Below are 13,923 nucleotides of genomic sequence, written 5' to 3'. Positions count from 1 at the left end.
GTTGCTTCCAACCATAGCACCAGCAACATGTCGACATGTTGCCCGCTCGCTGCATGGTCGCACGCGGGGGTGAGGTCGAAGCCAAAGAATCTTCTGAAGCAAAATATGAAAAAGGGAGCTTGCATCCACACAACTTGAGATATGGCGTAAATTATTTAGCCTAAAGGTAATGTTAAGTGAAAACGTAATAGAATAGTTGATGAAATAATAATTCCCAAAACTAAAATTCTTTACTGGTAGGTTTGTATACGTAGAAAGGCGTTGATCAGTGTGCCTATCAGGGAACTGCAAGAGTGTCATAGTTTGCCACCTTAACAAATTTGAGTGTCGGGTGCCTTATTAAATTTTTTTAATATATACTTCCCATATTTACCTTTATAATGTATAATTTTTCGTTTTAAAAAAAGTCCGAATATTAAGCGTCCCTCTCTATTTTTCCCCAGGTACTAGGTACTCACTCCTTTTCACGTCAGAGTTGTAGCTCCTTGGGCACTTCCTCCAGTTGGTCAAAATCACTTTATTCATATCCTCTTCTGCCATATAAAATCATTGCACCACTCACTCACAATTAGTATTTAAAAAAAAAATCGAAAAAGTTGTTTGCTTATGTAGGACTTTTGAGAAGCGCAGAGAAAGGCACATATATTTTGGTATTATTTAGTATTAAGTATTTAGTAATTTGTAGTATTTAGTATTATTTAGTATTTATCAATTAGTATTATTTAGTATTTAGTATTATTAATTATTTCCTTTTAATGTTTTACGTAATTCTTTTAGCTATTTTACTTATCATTTTATAATTTCACTTTGAATGCTAGCTATAACAATATAAATAGAATGGTGTTAATTAAATATAAATATTATTTAATAATATATAAGATTGTTTTTGGTTAAGGCATTAGAAACATCAAAAGGCAACAACATGTGCACGACCGGGTGGCAAAACACCCGGGTGTTTGTTATTGCCGCAAATAGAGTGTCAACAAACACCCGGGTGCTGAGAGACCCAATGGTGCCTATAGATACCCTTTAACTTGCCTTGTGTTGCACATATCTATGTCATATCTAAAGATCTACTTAAATCCAAAATGCTTGGACTTTTTTCTGTGTGCTTTAAATTTTTAGAAAACGCTTTTCGAAAATCAGCTATCAAAGTTCTAGCTATTTGTAATCTTGCAACTTACAAGCGCATCCCTATGGCACTCGGAACCCCTCTCAAAAAACATCCCATACGCCCATGCTTCTAACTGTTCTTTTGTTTCCCAGTTGAGTGTGCGTGACACGCAGCAGAAAGTATTGTCTGGACTTAATTAGCCCGTCTTTTCGGGAAGTATTAATTGCAGCCCTGGGCCACCGCCCAACTGTACTTATATCCAATGAAATGCCAAAACCATATTCCAAATTCATTCCATTCCCGAAACGCCGAATCCGAAAACACCGAATCAGTGCCACTTTTGAGAGCCAGTCGGCCGTGTAAAGAGGGCTATAACGCTCGCACTTTGTACCTGGATTGCGCTAATGGATCGGAACCCAAGATTGATATAAGCACGAGAATGAGTTGACAAATCTAACGATCCGCGGAAGAAATTTCAGATGCTGTCTAAGGTCAATTAAGGTGCAAAAAAATATATTATAAAACCTTAAACAATTATTTTTAAAATATTTATAAAACCAGGTCTCAACTTATCAAATAAACAGTAATTGAATTTGAAATGAAATTAAATAAATGTGTCCTAAATTATTTTTAATATATTTATTTTAAATTTAATGTGTATTTATTGAAAAAGTTTGGTATGTTGCTTAGATTAAATTTGATAAGCTTGTTCAAAATGAAACGCAATGGCAGTGTAATTAACTATATATATACAGGTGTATATTAAATTGAAAAAAGTTCAAAAATGTAATTGGTAAATAAGCCTTGTTGGCAAAATGAATTGCACTACGCAAACCTGGAAATGCAATTAATTAGAGATAAACGACAGATAAACTGACTTTAGCTAGTGCGTCTGAACCGGTCTTATCACAGAATTCAAAACACAGTGACTATTCTATTGGAAACTGGACACCGGGGGAAAAGTGGAAAGTGCTGGGAAAGAGTGTATACAATTGTCAAGGGCTTTCAAATCTGATTCTCAGTTCAAGAGCCAACTTGTTTGGACCACGTCCATGTCGCCATCCAGATGCCTATGTCCCCACTCCTCCCCCGGAATTATGCCAACCAGAACCATTCTCATTCTGAGTCGGTTCTCCATGTCCATGTCCACGGGCCCAAATGCCCAAATGTCCAAAAGATTCGCTTGGCTGCATATCAGTTGCGCGTAATGCCCAAAGTCATTATGGCAAAAAAAACAAAAATCGCAAAAAGACTAAACGCTAAAAATGCTGAAATTAAAACTATATATATGAATTATGAAATTGTTTATCGGAATAAAGCGAAGCGTGGAACAAAAACGGCCAACTGGCGATGGCAATCTGGAAACTAAAGTGGCAAAAAGTTATAGTAGTTAGAATTTATAAACAAGCCCGAGACAAAAGAACGCACAAGTATAATCCACAATAAAATTCTCTAGATATAATTATAAGATTGGAAGCACTGCTTTATCATTAAATACGCCAAATTCTCATTAATTTGGTAGTTTAATTTATATATTTTGATTTTTCAAATTTAACTATGGATCTGCAACTTTGATCATACGAAATCTGACTTTAAGCCGTCTAACTCGTTTTCTTTCCTTTAAATGTTACAAGCTTTAAGTTTAAGAAAAGAAAAAAAAAGAAAAAAAACAACTAAAATATAATCATGTTATTAGAAGAACCTTAAAAATGTATTAATTATATTTTGCCTTCGTTTACACATTTAAATAGGTACAATTTGGAACACATTGACTGTCTCCTTGAAATCATTCCGGGTTCAGTGGTGGGGTTCATTCACTGCCGACATCCATTAAGCCGAAGCCATTATTATAGACTGCTCCGGAATAAGTATACGTACGTGGATACGAAGTGGCTTGAGTCAGCTACTGGCTTCCACGTGCTACCGCAGCACCCGACGTCCACTCCCACTTGAGGCACGCATGCGACCCCTGTCCATTGGAGGAGGGTTAATGGGGAAATGGGGGTTTCAAGTGGCGCTGGCTCACTCCAAACGGTGCCTGGCTGTTTTCCAATCGAGAATCGTGAACTATCTATAGGCTATTTAGCCATACTATTTGCAAATCAGTAGCAGTTTTATTTCTTGTATATCATTTATTCAATTTTATTTCTTATATATCATTTATTCAAGTATAAAATTTGATTTTCTTAAATTGTATATATATCACGATTCTTAGCTCTGATAAAATAAGCATAAATAAAACATGTTTGAGCCACAGACTGCATAAGACATTGGAGAAGTATTATAACAACTAAATTCTTTTTCCTATCACTCTTCATTTCATGAAAGCAGATTCTTCTGCTTTGTCTACCTAAACTTCAGTCGCTGGATTTTTCAATTCAATTCAGGCCAAGAAGGATGTAACCATGTTTAGAACATATTAGCCACAGCTTACTTAAAACCTTTGCTGCCAATTTATACAAAAGAAAAAGCGCCTAGTCGAGTATCCCGACTATTATATACTCCCTACTTAGCCAAAATGGGCTTAGTTCGATCAGTTACATTCTTTACACTCTGCGAGTAACGTGTATAAATATAACATTTTTACATTTTACAGATATGTACATATAGAACACCAATTGATTGCTTTATAATATTTAGTCTTCAGACTTGTTGCGCTTTGTGCATAAAATTCTTCGTAAGGCAAATCTGGGTTTCAGCAAATCGTGTAAGTTCCGCTCGATTCGTCGACGGGATGAGCTTAGTAAGCGGCGCCCTTTGGCCTCAACAAGGTCACGAGTGAAGCCAATCAAGCGCCGCCGTTCGAGCCCGGGTCGAGAGTCAAGCGACAAAAATAAAATTAAAAATAAGCAATGACCAGAGGCGCTAACAAGTTTCAGGTGGCTGAATGCACAAAAGGTGGATTCTGCCATTGGCTCGGCGTAATCACATTTCGCAGTTGTCAATAGAAGGGGTATGCATGTACTTATACATCTTTATATGTTACTATTTGCCGAGCTGGGCAAACAACAATCAGGAGGGGGAGATGAATGCCACTTAAGTGCCATTATAAGACTACGATTTGCAATATAGACAAGTCATGATTATAGTTATCTTGACAACTGGTTTTGGTTTCTCTATTTTTTGTATAGATATAACAAAGGCAAGACGAATGCAATCTACTGGCGCAGCATATTAAAATACTCAGTCAGGACCTTCTCCTCCTGGATCAGGGGCAAGTCAAGGTACTCCATATCGCTCAGTTTGAGGTCAGAGTTAAAGCGATCGTAGGCCTTGTAAGTTTCTATCTCAGAGCGAGCATGATTCAGAACAGCTTCGATGATGGGCGATGGCAGTGTAGTTTGCGCCTGCCCTGAGGCGGTCGAAGTAGAGGGACCATCAAGATTTTGATCTCCAGGTTTGGCCATACGTGAAACGTGCTCTAGAATCGTCTTCAGTTCCTCCTCGCTCTCTATGGCGCACATCAGGCTCTCGATGGCCTCTTCGATGTTATTCGATGCGTTCTCTAGGGCCACGCGCGAGTCCTTCTCATAGAATCCCAGCTGGAGAAGCTGAGCCAGTTTCATGGCGTCGATGGTCACTGGAGCACGGGGCGAAACAGCATTAAGTTCGTCTGCTTCTGTCTGCAGCAGTTCCACCTAGGAAGATAATAATTATTTTTTATTTTTTAGTTTACAAACACATTTTGTTAACCAATAACCATTAACTGAATTAACCCATTTCCGCAATGCAGTTGCATATGTTATAGGCCAGACTCACCGCTTTAAGGATATCATTTTTAGAGCGCTGCAAGGCGATAGTAGCCAGACCGTTTTCGTATCCCATTTCAGTGAGGCTGCAGACACTGCGGGGATTCACCCAAGTGCAATCTTTCGAGTTTGAGCGCTTCAAGCGGCGCTCCATAGCACGCTCGGTAGTTTTGTACTTTTTGCGTGCATCCTTGAGCTGCTGACGACGCTCTTGAATAAACTGAACAGCGCGCTCGACATCGTTGCCGCCCTTGCAGGAGCGCAGGGCCATGCGAGCCTCGGAGGCCTCGAAGCCCATTTCGACCAGAAGAGCCAGTTGGTCGCCGTTGATCTTTAGTTCCTTTAGCAGGTTGTTGGCCGCCTCGAAGCGCTCGAATGCCTCATCGCGACGATTCTGGTGGAAAAAGACCACCCCCTGGAGCAGCTGAAGACGCATAATCAAAGCCCTTTCCGGGCAGTTCTTGCCCTTCAAGGAGTACAGTCTCTCGAAATTCTCGCCGTAGCTGATGCGGAAACTGCGGCTGCAGCAGGCCAAGCGACGCTCAGCATCCGGAATCTGGGTGACGTTCTTCAGGCAGAGATAGCACCACACTATGTCCAGGTTCAGCAAAGCATAGTTGTCCACGCTCTCTAGAAACTTTGAGTCACAGCCGGAGAAGTAGGCGTCGGCCTCCAAAAGCAGGAGCAGGGCCTCCTCAAAGTGTTCGCGATGCATGGCCGCACGGGCCTTCTCACAGAATCCCAAACCCATGAGCAGGGCCTTATGCTCGGAAGGCGGCAAATATACTTGGCTGCCATTCTGATCCTCCATCTAAGCAAGACAAATAAATACAAAAGAGAAAAGTTCTGAAAAAAGTGTTGCTTCCTAACAAATTGAACCTCATAAACAAACTGCATTGGTCATATGCCGATCACTCGATTGATCCCGATTCACTCACCTCTATTAGGCCATTCTTCGAGGACACCACCGCTTGCACATCAGCCTTGATGCGATTGATTCTTTCGTAAAGGGCTTCGCCAGGATTATCGCCATCGCCCACGATAACAATCAACTGCTGATTGTTCTTCAGCTGCTGATCGGCCAAAGTGGAATGGGCGTTCACAATTTTTCCGGCAGCTATGCACTTGACGTGCTCGGCATTCGGCAGCTCGAGTTTCTTGGCTATGTCTGCCTGGAGTTCGGAGCCCAGGATGTCCAAGCTGCACTTTACTTCCACCATCGTGGCCCCGCTGTGCTTGTCAATGCGACGCACCTTGAACGTGGCCATTCCAGTGGAGCTGAACTCCCGACGAGCGGCCAGCTTGCGGAGCGCATTCTCCTGCAGCTCGGTCAAAATGAACTTGCAGCGATTCATATCGACTCCCACGATTTCGGAGTACTTCTGGGCTAGGTTCTTTAATGAAAAGGATACACGTATAACGTATTATTCGATGTTTCGAAGTATTACTTTTGTACTCGACACGTTGAATCCAAAGTAACTGAGTTCCAAAGTTCAACTGAGATATGAATGACAAAAAACTAAATGGAACCCCTATTTCAAGTGAGATTTAACTGACAAAAAACTGAATGGTACCCCATTAGGTAGGGTAGGGTAGGGTAGGTTTTAAAAGCATTTTCTCTGCTCATTTTCTAGTCTATTCAATTAATCTTTTATTCCAGGGTATACCACTGGTCTTGTTGTATTTTTATGTATTTTTTGATCGTACAATCAAATCTATAGCTGTCCTTGAAGCAAACCTAAAACAAGAGAGATTGCTATGGTCATGTTCCCCGACTATTTGATACCCGTTACTTAGCTAGTGAAAGTGTGAAGGACAGTCTTCAACACTTACAGTATTTGGCGGTTTGTGTGCCTAATCTCAACTTTCTAGCTTTTATAGTTCCTGAGATCTCGACGTTCATACGGACAGACAGACGGACAGACGGACATGGCCAGATCGACTCGGCTATTGATCCTGATCAAGAATATATATACTTTATCTGGTCGGAAACGCTTCCTTCTGCCTGTTACATACTTTTCAACGAATCTAGTATACCCTTATAATCAGTGTACATATAATGCGTCATATGGCATTTTATATTAATGATACATACATATATGTATGATCTGGAGGGGTATGTAAGCTTTAGCTTGCTAAATAAAGTTGTGTAATTATATGGATCCATTGAAAGCTTTATCCCAAGGAATTTAACTGAAATTGCACACAAGTCGGAAACGCTTCCTTCTGCCTGTTACATACTTATTTTTAAACGAATCTAGTATACCCTTTTACTCTACGAGTAACGGGTATAATCAGTGTACATATAATGCGTCATATGGCACTTTATATTAATGATACATAATCTGGAAGGGTATATAAGCTTTAGCTTGCGAAATAAAGTTGTGTAATTATATGGATCCATTGAAAGCTTTATCCCAAGGAATTTAACTGAAATTGCACACAAGTCGGAAACGCTTCCTTCTGCCTGTTACATACTTTTCAACGAATCTAGTATACCCTTTTACTCAACGAGTAACGGGTATAATCAGTGTACATATAAATGAGCTTTATATAAATGATATATGATCTGAAGGGGTATATAAGCTTTAGCTTGCGAAATAAAGTTGTGTAATTATATGGATCCATTGAAAGCTTTATCCCAAGGAATTTAACTGAAATTGCACATAAGTCTGCATATCGTACATAAGTTGGTTGATCCTCAAATGTGTTATCTTCTCAATGAAATGTTGTAACATTACATTATGCCATTTGATCTCATTTTCTGTGCGAAACAATCTAAACATAAAAGGTAATTACGCGTTAGAATTGAACATTTCATTCGAGAATTTTGGCCCCAAAACTTGTTTGGCCAAATTTCATTTCGAATATAATATTCAGTTTGCCAACCGTATTTTTGGGAACACCCAACCAAACCCTCATCACAGGAATGCATCCGGGTGGGGGCTGTTGGACATGTACGTACCTCCAGGGCGCCCTCGATGCTGCCGAGATCCTCGGAGTAGTAGGGCTCCTCCCACAGCATCACGCTCTCGGACTGGAGGAGAGCACGGACCTGGATGAATAGGTTGTCCAGTTGCGACATTCTCGACGAGGATGACGGTGCGAAAAGTGAGACTGAAAGGCGTGGGTGAGTGGTGAGTACACGTCACAAAGGAACAGCGGACTTGCTCTTAATATTTACTATTTACAAGTGAAGTGATGTTGTGGTTCTTCTTCTTACACCGCGCACATGTGTTTCTGCGCGCAAGAACAAAGAAGGATGCGCAATCGATGATTATTGCGGGGGGTATATATGATTATTGCACAGTTGTATTGTATTGTAGTTTTGGAAAAGTGCTAAATTAATGCTAGTTATTTGATGTTAATTGTGCTGCGTCGTCAACTGAAATGCGTTCTGCCTGCTGAAATAAGTAGAATTACGTCTCTATTTTCGTTTGACAACAAACAAACATGCAACTCGATAACTATCGGCTCAGTGACAGTGGAGCCACCCTCAAAAGCTGACTGATATGAGCCCGCTGCCCGTTAATAATCAATTATTACATTTATTCTATAAAAACGCATTGCCAAACAGCAGATGTGCGTAATGATTCAGTTTCCTTATTTCCTTACTTTCCAGCGCGAGAAAATTAAACTTTAAATGCCCCGCCAGTCCAGCATAGGTGCTATAGCAAGCAGCTGTTTGGCAGACAATCACCTATCGAAAGTCAGCTGGGAATTTTTTAGCAGCGCTTTTTTGAATTTAAATTCAAATTTAATAATTTACGCTTGCACAAGAAATAATCTTCTTTGCCAATTGGCTCGGAATTAAATAAAAGCAAATTAAATATTTCAAAGCGCGGCCGCTATAACGAGCAATGAACAATTACTTGTAGCAAAAAAGCTTTTGTTTTGAATACACCATGTAATTTCTTAGAACTCAGTTGCCATATACTCGTATGTATGTATGTATTTACTTAAGTTTTAGAGCACTCTACGCTGGTCGACAATAAACACAGCCCGTGGAGGACCAACCCCCGTAGATCGACCTGACCTCCTCCCTTATTTCGCTCGTTCTCCAGGTGGCGGGGCAGGCCTCGTCGCACCTGTCACATTTCGCCGGTGGTGGTGAGTGGTGAGTAGTGAGTGTCTAGCGCTCGTCTCACCTGGAAACTTCAGATACTCGAACGCGGCGAATGCACGCGTTGGTCAGAAGGTCTACTCGAATATACGCACACCAAGTGCGACTCTCGATCCCATCCGATCTCCGATCTCCCTGCCGGCATGAAGGTCCGCCAGCTGCCGGCGAGCACGACAACGGTATCGTTCCGGGCGAAGCAGCGGGATGTGGGCGGCATCGGAATGCCCTGCGAGCGGGAGCGGAAGCATGAGGCCGCCAAGCGGGAGCGGGAGGAGCAGCTGAAGCGGGATCATGCCACAGCGGCTGCGGCAGCGGCGGCACAGCGAGTGCGCCAGCATAATCGCAGGATCAGCGCCGAGGGCGATCCCGCCAAGCGGAAGATCCCGCAGTCCAAGGAGCGACTCCAGGCAGCCGGACTGGGCAGACCCGGATCGGGCAACCCATCGAATGTAACTGGAGGTCGGCCTTTAGTAGTTGATTTTTCATTATTACTATACGATCTTAATAGCACGATCTTTATAGCAAATTCATTGGTAATCACATTTCCCTTTCAGTCTCGCGGGGATCATCATTCGCCACGGGCGCGGGAGCAGCAGGATCTCGCACAGAAAGAGCTCCCAGAAAGCAGGTGCCTCCACTTCAGGAGCGGATTGAGGAGCAGGACGACTCCGATGCCAAGGCCGAGCGGCTAGGGCAACAGCTGGAGGAGCTGGCTGCAATGTCGGAGCAGGAGTTCGAGGTGAAGTTCCGCCAGTGGCTGGACCAGGAGGGGATTGCCCGGGAGATGCACTCGCACCTGCGGGTGGAGCTCATCCACTGCTTCAATAACACGGCTCTCGGTGGGTTTGGTAATCTTAGTAGTACAACTAGTTTCTTCAAAGATCATTTATGAACTCCATCTAATCGCAAGTCCACCTCTTCCAGGCCAGCTCCTAAGCAAAGCCGCTGGCGTCCAGATGGCCCACTCCCACGCCCTGCTCCTCTCGCCACTGGCGATGGTGCTCCACACGCTGGTGGCGGAGTTCCTGCACTCCCAGAACTGCCACTTCACACTGTCGGTCTTCTGCAGCGAGACGCCGCATCGCAGCAAGCTGCCCGACTTCAGGAGTCGGCCGGAGTTCCGATTCCAGTCGGACGAACTACAGAAGGTGGTGGCCGCCATCCTGGGAGAAGAGGGGGCATTGGCCGATCCCAAATTTGGACAGCTGGCGGAGGCCCACTACGAGGAGGATCTGGCTGGGCAGACGCAGTGCTTGCTGATGGCTGTAATGCGAACGCTGGTGGAGATCAGGAGGACTGTGCCCGAGCTGGAGGTGGAACAACCGGTTCCTGTGTCGCTGCAAGACGCCGGCTGCCAAACGGAGCCCTCCGCCTGCGTGGAAGCTCGTCCCGAGGTGGACACCACTGGTCTGTATCAGGCGGAGGAGCACGAGCTCATTCTGGGCGCAGATGGCCGGAGTGTCTTTGTGGGCGGTCGTGTCTCGCAATCTCTGCATTCCGTGGAGCGGCAGCTGAATCAATTGATGAAAAACCTCCGCCATTTGGCCAAGTCCTGTGCTCCACCCATCGAGGTGATATCCTCGGCCAAATTCGAGGACCTATTGAAGAAGGAGCTGCGCGAAAGGGAGCGTCTTCGGAAAGCTGGCCGAGCCTTCAATCCCGCCGAGACGATCATCAAAATAGCCACCGGGAACAAGGAAGAGGGTCAGGAGGTCAGCAGTGGCAGGAAACAGGAAGATGTCGTTCACTCCGACTTGGGACCCATCCAAGTGCCAGCCCTGGACGTGGCCATTCCTCAGCTGCCCCGTCTGCACACTGAACAACTGGCCAGTCTGGCCGTAATCCGTCAGTCCCTCGACATGGCCCAGAAAAAGACCCGTCAGCCGCAGGGCCGCATGTACGTGTCCATGGAGCGATTGGAGACCCTGATGGGGGACGTGTGCGGCTGTGTGCAGTTGCTCGGCAACGTGCTGAATCTCTCCATGGAGCAGGAGCACTCTGTGGGCATGCACAAGGGCTTCAAGTTGGGCTACCGCGAGGGCTTTGCCCACGGTCACTTCATGGGCCTGCAGGAGGGTCAGAAACTGGAGCAGCTGGAGGAGAAGAAGCGGCAAAGGGAAAGACCGCCGCCGAAAAAGAGGGAAGCCTGCGTCCAAACGGAGAGCACGGTAACCACTGCAAATAGAGCCACCCAGACATCGAGGAAGTCAGCTCACAGGGAATGTGTCATCACCCAAACGGAGCAAAAGCTCTTGAAGGATGCTGGGAATCAGGCCACTTTCGTCACGGATCCCTCGCAGAAGACCTACGAACAGTGGATCCACGAAATGCTTCACAGCTCCAGTGGCCAGGTGTTCCTCGAACGGGTGGAGCTCTCCTTGAACAAGGCGCTGGAGCTGCAGAAGGAGCGCCTGGACGAACTCTTCCAGGTGAAGCTGCGACACCAGGCCGAGATGGTCCGGCTCAGCAGGCGGCAGAACTCGTGGCGCGTAAGTCTCGCGAGGATTACAATCCACTATCCACTATTATTCTCTAATCGGATGAACTTTAAACCTTTTATCACGAATCGCAGACACTGTGCAAGCGCGTGGAACGGGACTCGCAATCTTCGTCGGAGGCGCGCGACCTGGTGCAGAAGATCTTCGGGCTGCTGGAGCACTACGAGTCACACCACCAGCAGCTGGCGGAGAAGATCCAGCAGACGGAGCTAGCGGCGGAGCAGGCGGCTCGCATCATGCCCATGTGGGCGGATGGAGCTGGTGGTGGCTCCGCACCTGGCAACTGGAACACGGCGATGTCGACCACGCCCATTACCAGTGGGATCTGCACTCCGGCTCCGCCACCGGCTCCTGCTCCATCTCAGCATGCCGTTGATGGGTTGCTTCCTGTCAAGGCTGCAGGTAAGCCCCATGTGGAACAGCACACATATCCCGGCCTGGCACTGTTGGCATTGGCTCCGCCAGTTGGAGTTCCAGTTGCAGGCGCCTTCGTGCCTGTGCCATCACGACTTTCTGCCCACTTCCTCGGGGATACAGAACACCCTGTTGCTCTGGTCCCAGTGGCACGGATCTACGGTGATCGCCCGGAACAAGCGAGCAGACCTGTTCCCCCGAGTAGTGTTCCTGCAGCAACTGACATTGTACATCCTGCAGCCGGCGATACCAACGTTTCCACATTCCGAACCGGCTCCGCATCTAGGGATCTGCATCCAGCTGAAAATGGAACCCAGTGAGTTTTGATTTTCCAAATCTTTTAGCCCGTGTTTAGTCATATCTGTGTGCTGCTTCCAGAGATCCTGCCACTTTAACTGTGCCTGCTCCTCGGGACCCTTCACCACCTGCGCCCAGTGTTCTGCCCTCCAGTGCATCACTGCCACTTGCGCCATCTGATGAAACGGCACCTCCACCAGCACCTGCCCAATCTTCTATTCCTCCAAAGCCCTCAATGCACTCGGTGGCCACCAACACGATAACTCCCCTGCCTCCAAAAGTAACACCTCTCAAACCGTCCAATAGCAAATTCCCAGAAGGACCGAGCTTCGAGGAGGCTCTACTGAGTGCCAAGTGAGTTGTGATAGTGATCCATGTAGTAATAGTTATCCCTGAACTAATACAACAAAATATTGTATTAATGTTTCCATTTCCTTCAGGAGCCGCATGCTGCAGTTGGAACAGGAGAGCGATCTGTTGGAACACAGTTTCCTTAGCTACCTGGAGAAAACCAAGGCGAAGACATCCGCCCATAAGTCGCAGGAGGATGCCTCAAAGACCCGAAGGATTCGCGCCAGCTGCCAAAGGGAACGAGAGCAGATGCATCGCACCATGGACGGTTTCCGAGATTGGCATCGACGTGTTCGCAAGGAGGACGCAGCTAGTCTGGCCCAACTGGAGGAACTGCATAGCCAGGGAGTTATACCCGGTGGCATCTTGGACTCCAAGGGATCGTCGCCGCTGTGGCTATCGGAACTGGACGAGGGCCACGAACAGGACAGCTATCCCTTTACGAATGCCATCACCGAGGCTAGGAACAAAGTGCTGGACAAGATAATGCCAGTGAGGAAGGAGGAGCCGAAGGAGAAGCAAGCCGTTCGCAAGAATTGGCTAGCAGATCTGCCATTGCAGATTCCTGAAGCAGTGCATCCGATCAAGCCGCCGAAAGTGGATCCTCTGCTAACCAATATGGCGCCCGATGCAAGCAGCACTGGTGAGATGAACGTGCTCCTTCAACGGGCCAAAGACGCCCTCGGTCTGCAAACGACGATACCACTCCTGGACAGCAGCAGCAGCAGCAGTTCCAGCATCGAGTTGCCCTCCTTGGCGGCGGGCAGATCGCCCAGCACAAAGTTTCAGCAATCCATGGCCAGGATGCAGATGCTCTTTGGCGGCGCAGAGGCAGTGAAACCAGCCGTGGCTTCACTGCCGCCCGGAAAATCCGGAAGACCTGTAAGTGCACCCACCGCAGCATCGCGCCCAGGATTGGGTGAGCACTTGGTGCTCCCGAAACGGCCCCACACGGCGCCCACTCTTCACACAATCAGCGAAAACGAGCCAGCTCTTCATCATCTGGATGTGTCCACTTCCAGCTCTTCGCAAAGCCCATCACCGGGAGGGGGAAGATCGCCGGGCGAAGCTTTCGAGGATTTGGTCACAAGTGCCGTGACGGATGGAGGCCGGCGGCGAAATGCGGAATCAAGCACGAAGGTTTCTTACAGCCAGGCGTTCTGGAAACGCATAAACCTGTGAAGCAACCTAATAAATATGTGTAAATTGATCACATTTCAAGTGAGCTTGCATAGGTGACCAGAACTCCACTTATAGATGGAGATTTATGTTTGTGGTTGTGTATCTCATAAGCAACATTAAATTGTATCATTAGAATTACTGTCAATAGTTGAAACCATTTTTTTTAAAGCAATATTCTTAACAGAACTTTTAAGG

General features: G+C 46.2%; 2 protein-coding genes across 4 annotated transcripts; one reads left to right on the top strand and one right to left on the bottom strand.

The window, feature by feature from the left end:
- Nucleotides 1–4,203: 4,203 nt before the first annotated feature.
- Nucleotides 4,204–8,292, bottom strand: LOC6526147 (NEDD8 ultimate buster 1). 2 transcript variants are annotated; one of them, XM_015191162.3, is made up of 5 exons: nucleotides 8,048–8,292; nucleotides 7,829–7,980; nucleotides 5,802–6,257; nucleotides 4,874–5,674; nucleotides 4,204–4,752 (listed from the first exon to the last, which is right to left on the bottom strand). In XM_015191162.3, the coding sequence occupies exons 2-5, from the start codon at nucleotides 7,946–7,948 to the stop codon at nucleotides 4,273–4,275; spliced, it is 1,857 nt and encodes a 618-aa protein (XP_015046648.1). In that variant the 5' UTR covers nucleotides 7,949–7,980; nucleotides 8,048–8,292; the 3' UTR covers nucleotides 4,204–4,272. The 2 variants fall into 2 exon arrangements, with proteins under 2 accessions (XP_015046648.1, XP_002101961.2); XM_002101925.4 differs by having other exon boundaries at nucleotides 8,055–8,292.
- Nucleotides 8,293–8,833: 541 nt separating this feature from the next.
- LOC6526146 lies at nucleotides 8,834–13,873 on the top strand. Of its 2 annotated transcripts, XM_015191161.3 has the most exons (7): nucleotides 8,835–9,445; nucleotides 9,541–9,825; nucleotides 9,911–11,475; nucleotides 11,559–11,886; nucleotides 12,139–12,214; nucleotides 12,277–12,549; nucleotides 12,636–13,873. In XM_015191161.3, the coding sequence occupies exons 1-7, from the start codon at nucleotides 9,130–9,132 to the stop codon at nucleotides 13,726–13,728; spliced, it is 3,936 nt and encodes a 1,311-aa protein (XP_015046647.1). In that variant the 5' UTR covers nucleotides 8,835–9,129; the 3' UTR covers nucleotides 13,729–13,873. The 2 variants fall into 2 exon arrangements, with proteins under 2 accessions (XP_002101960.1, XP_015046647.1); XM_002101924.4 differs by having other exon boundaries at nucleotides 8,834–9,445; nucleotides 11,559–12,214.
- The last annotated feature ends 50 nt before the right edge of the window (nucleotides 13,874–13,923 follow it).

This window comes from Drosophila yakuba, chromosome X (assembly GCF_016746365.2).
Source record: "Drosophila yakuba strain Tai18E2 chromosome X, Prin_Dyak_Tai18E2_2.1, whole genome shotgun sequence".
Classification (NCBI taxonomy): Eukaryota; Metazoa; Arthropoda; class Insecta; order Diptera; family Drosophilidae; genus Drosophila; species Drosophila yakuba.
Note: the sequence above shows the minus strand (reverse complement) of the source record. Positions and strands in the feature narration are given on the sequence as shown.

Bases quoted from the DNA above. Each gene is read 5' to 3' on its own strand.
- LOC6526147 (XM_015191162.3), bottom strand. From the start codon at position 7,948: ATGTCGCAACTGGACAACCTATTCATCCAGGTCCGTGCTCTCCTCCAG. The intron at 6,258-7,828 runs GTACGTACATGT...TTTTCATTAAAG, and splicing joins GCATCGAGGGCGCCCTGGAG to AACCTAGCCCAGAAGTACTC. The intron at 4,753-4,873 runs GTGAGTCTGGCC...TTATCTTCCTAG, and splicing joins AAAATGATATCCTTAAAGCG to GTGGAACTGCTGCAGACAGA.
- LOC6526146 (XM_002101924.4), top strand. From the start codon at position 9,130: ATGAAGGTCCGCCAGCTGCCGGCGAGCACGACAACGGTATCGTTCCGG. The intron at 11,476-11,558 runs GTAAGTCTCGCG...CACGAATCGCAG, and splicing joins GGCGGCAGAACTCGTGGCGC to ACACTGTGCAAGCGCGTGGA. The intron at 12,215-12,276 runs GTGAGTTTTGAT...TGCTGCTTCCAG, and splicing joins CCAGCTGAAAATGGAACCCA to AGATCCTGCCACTTTAACTG.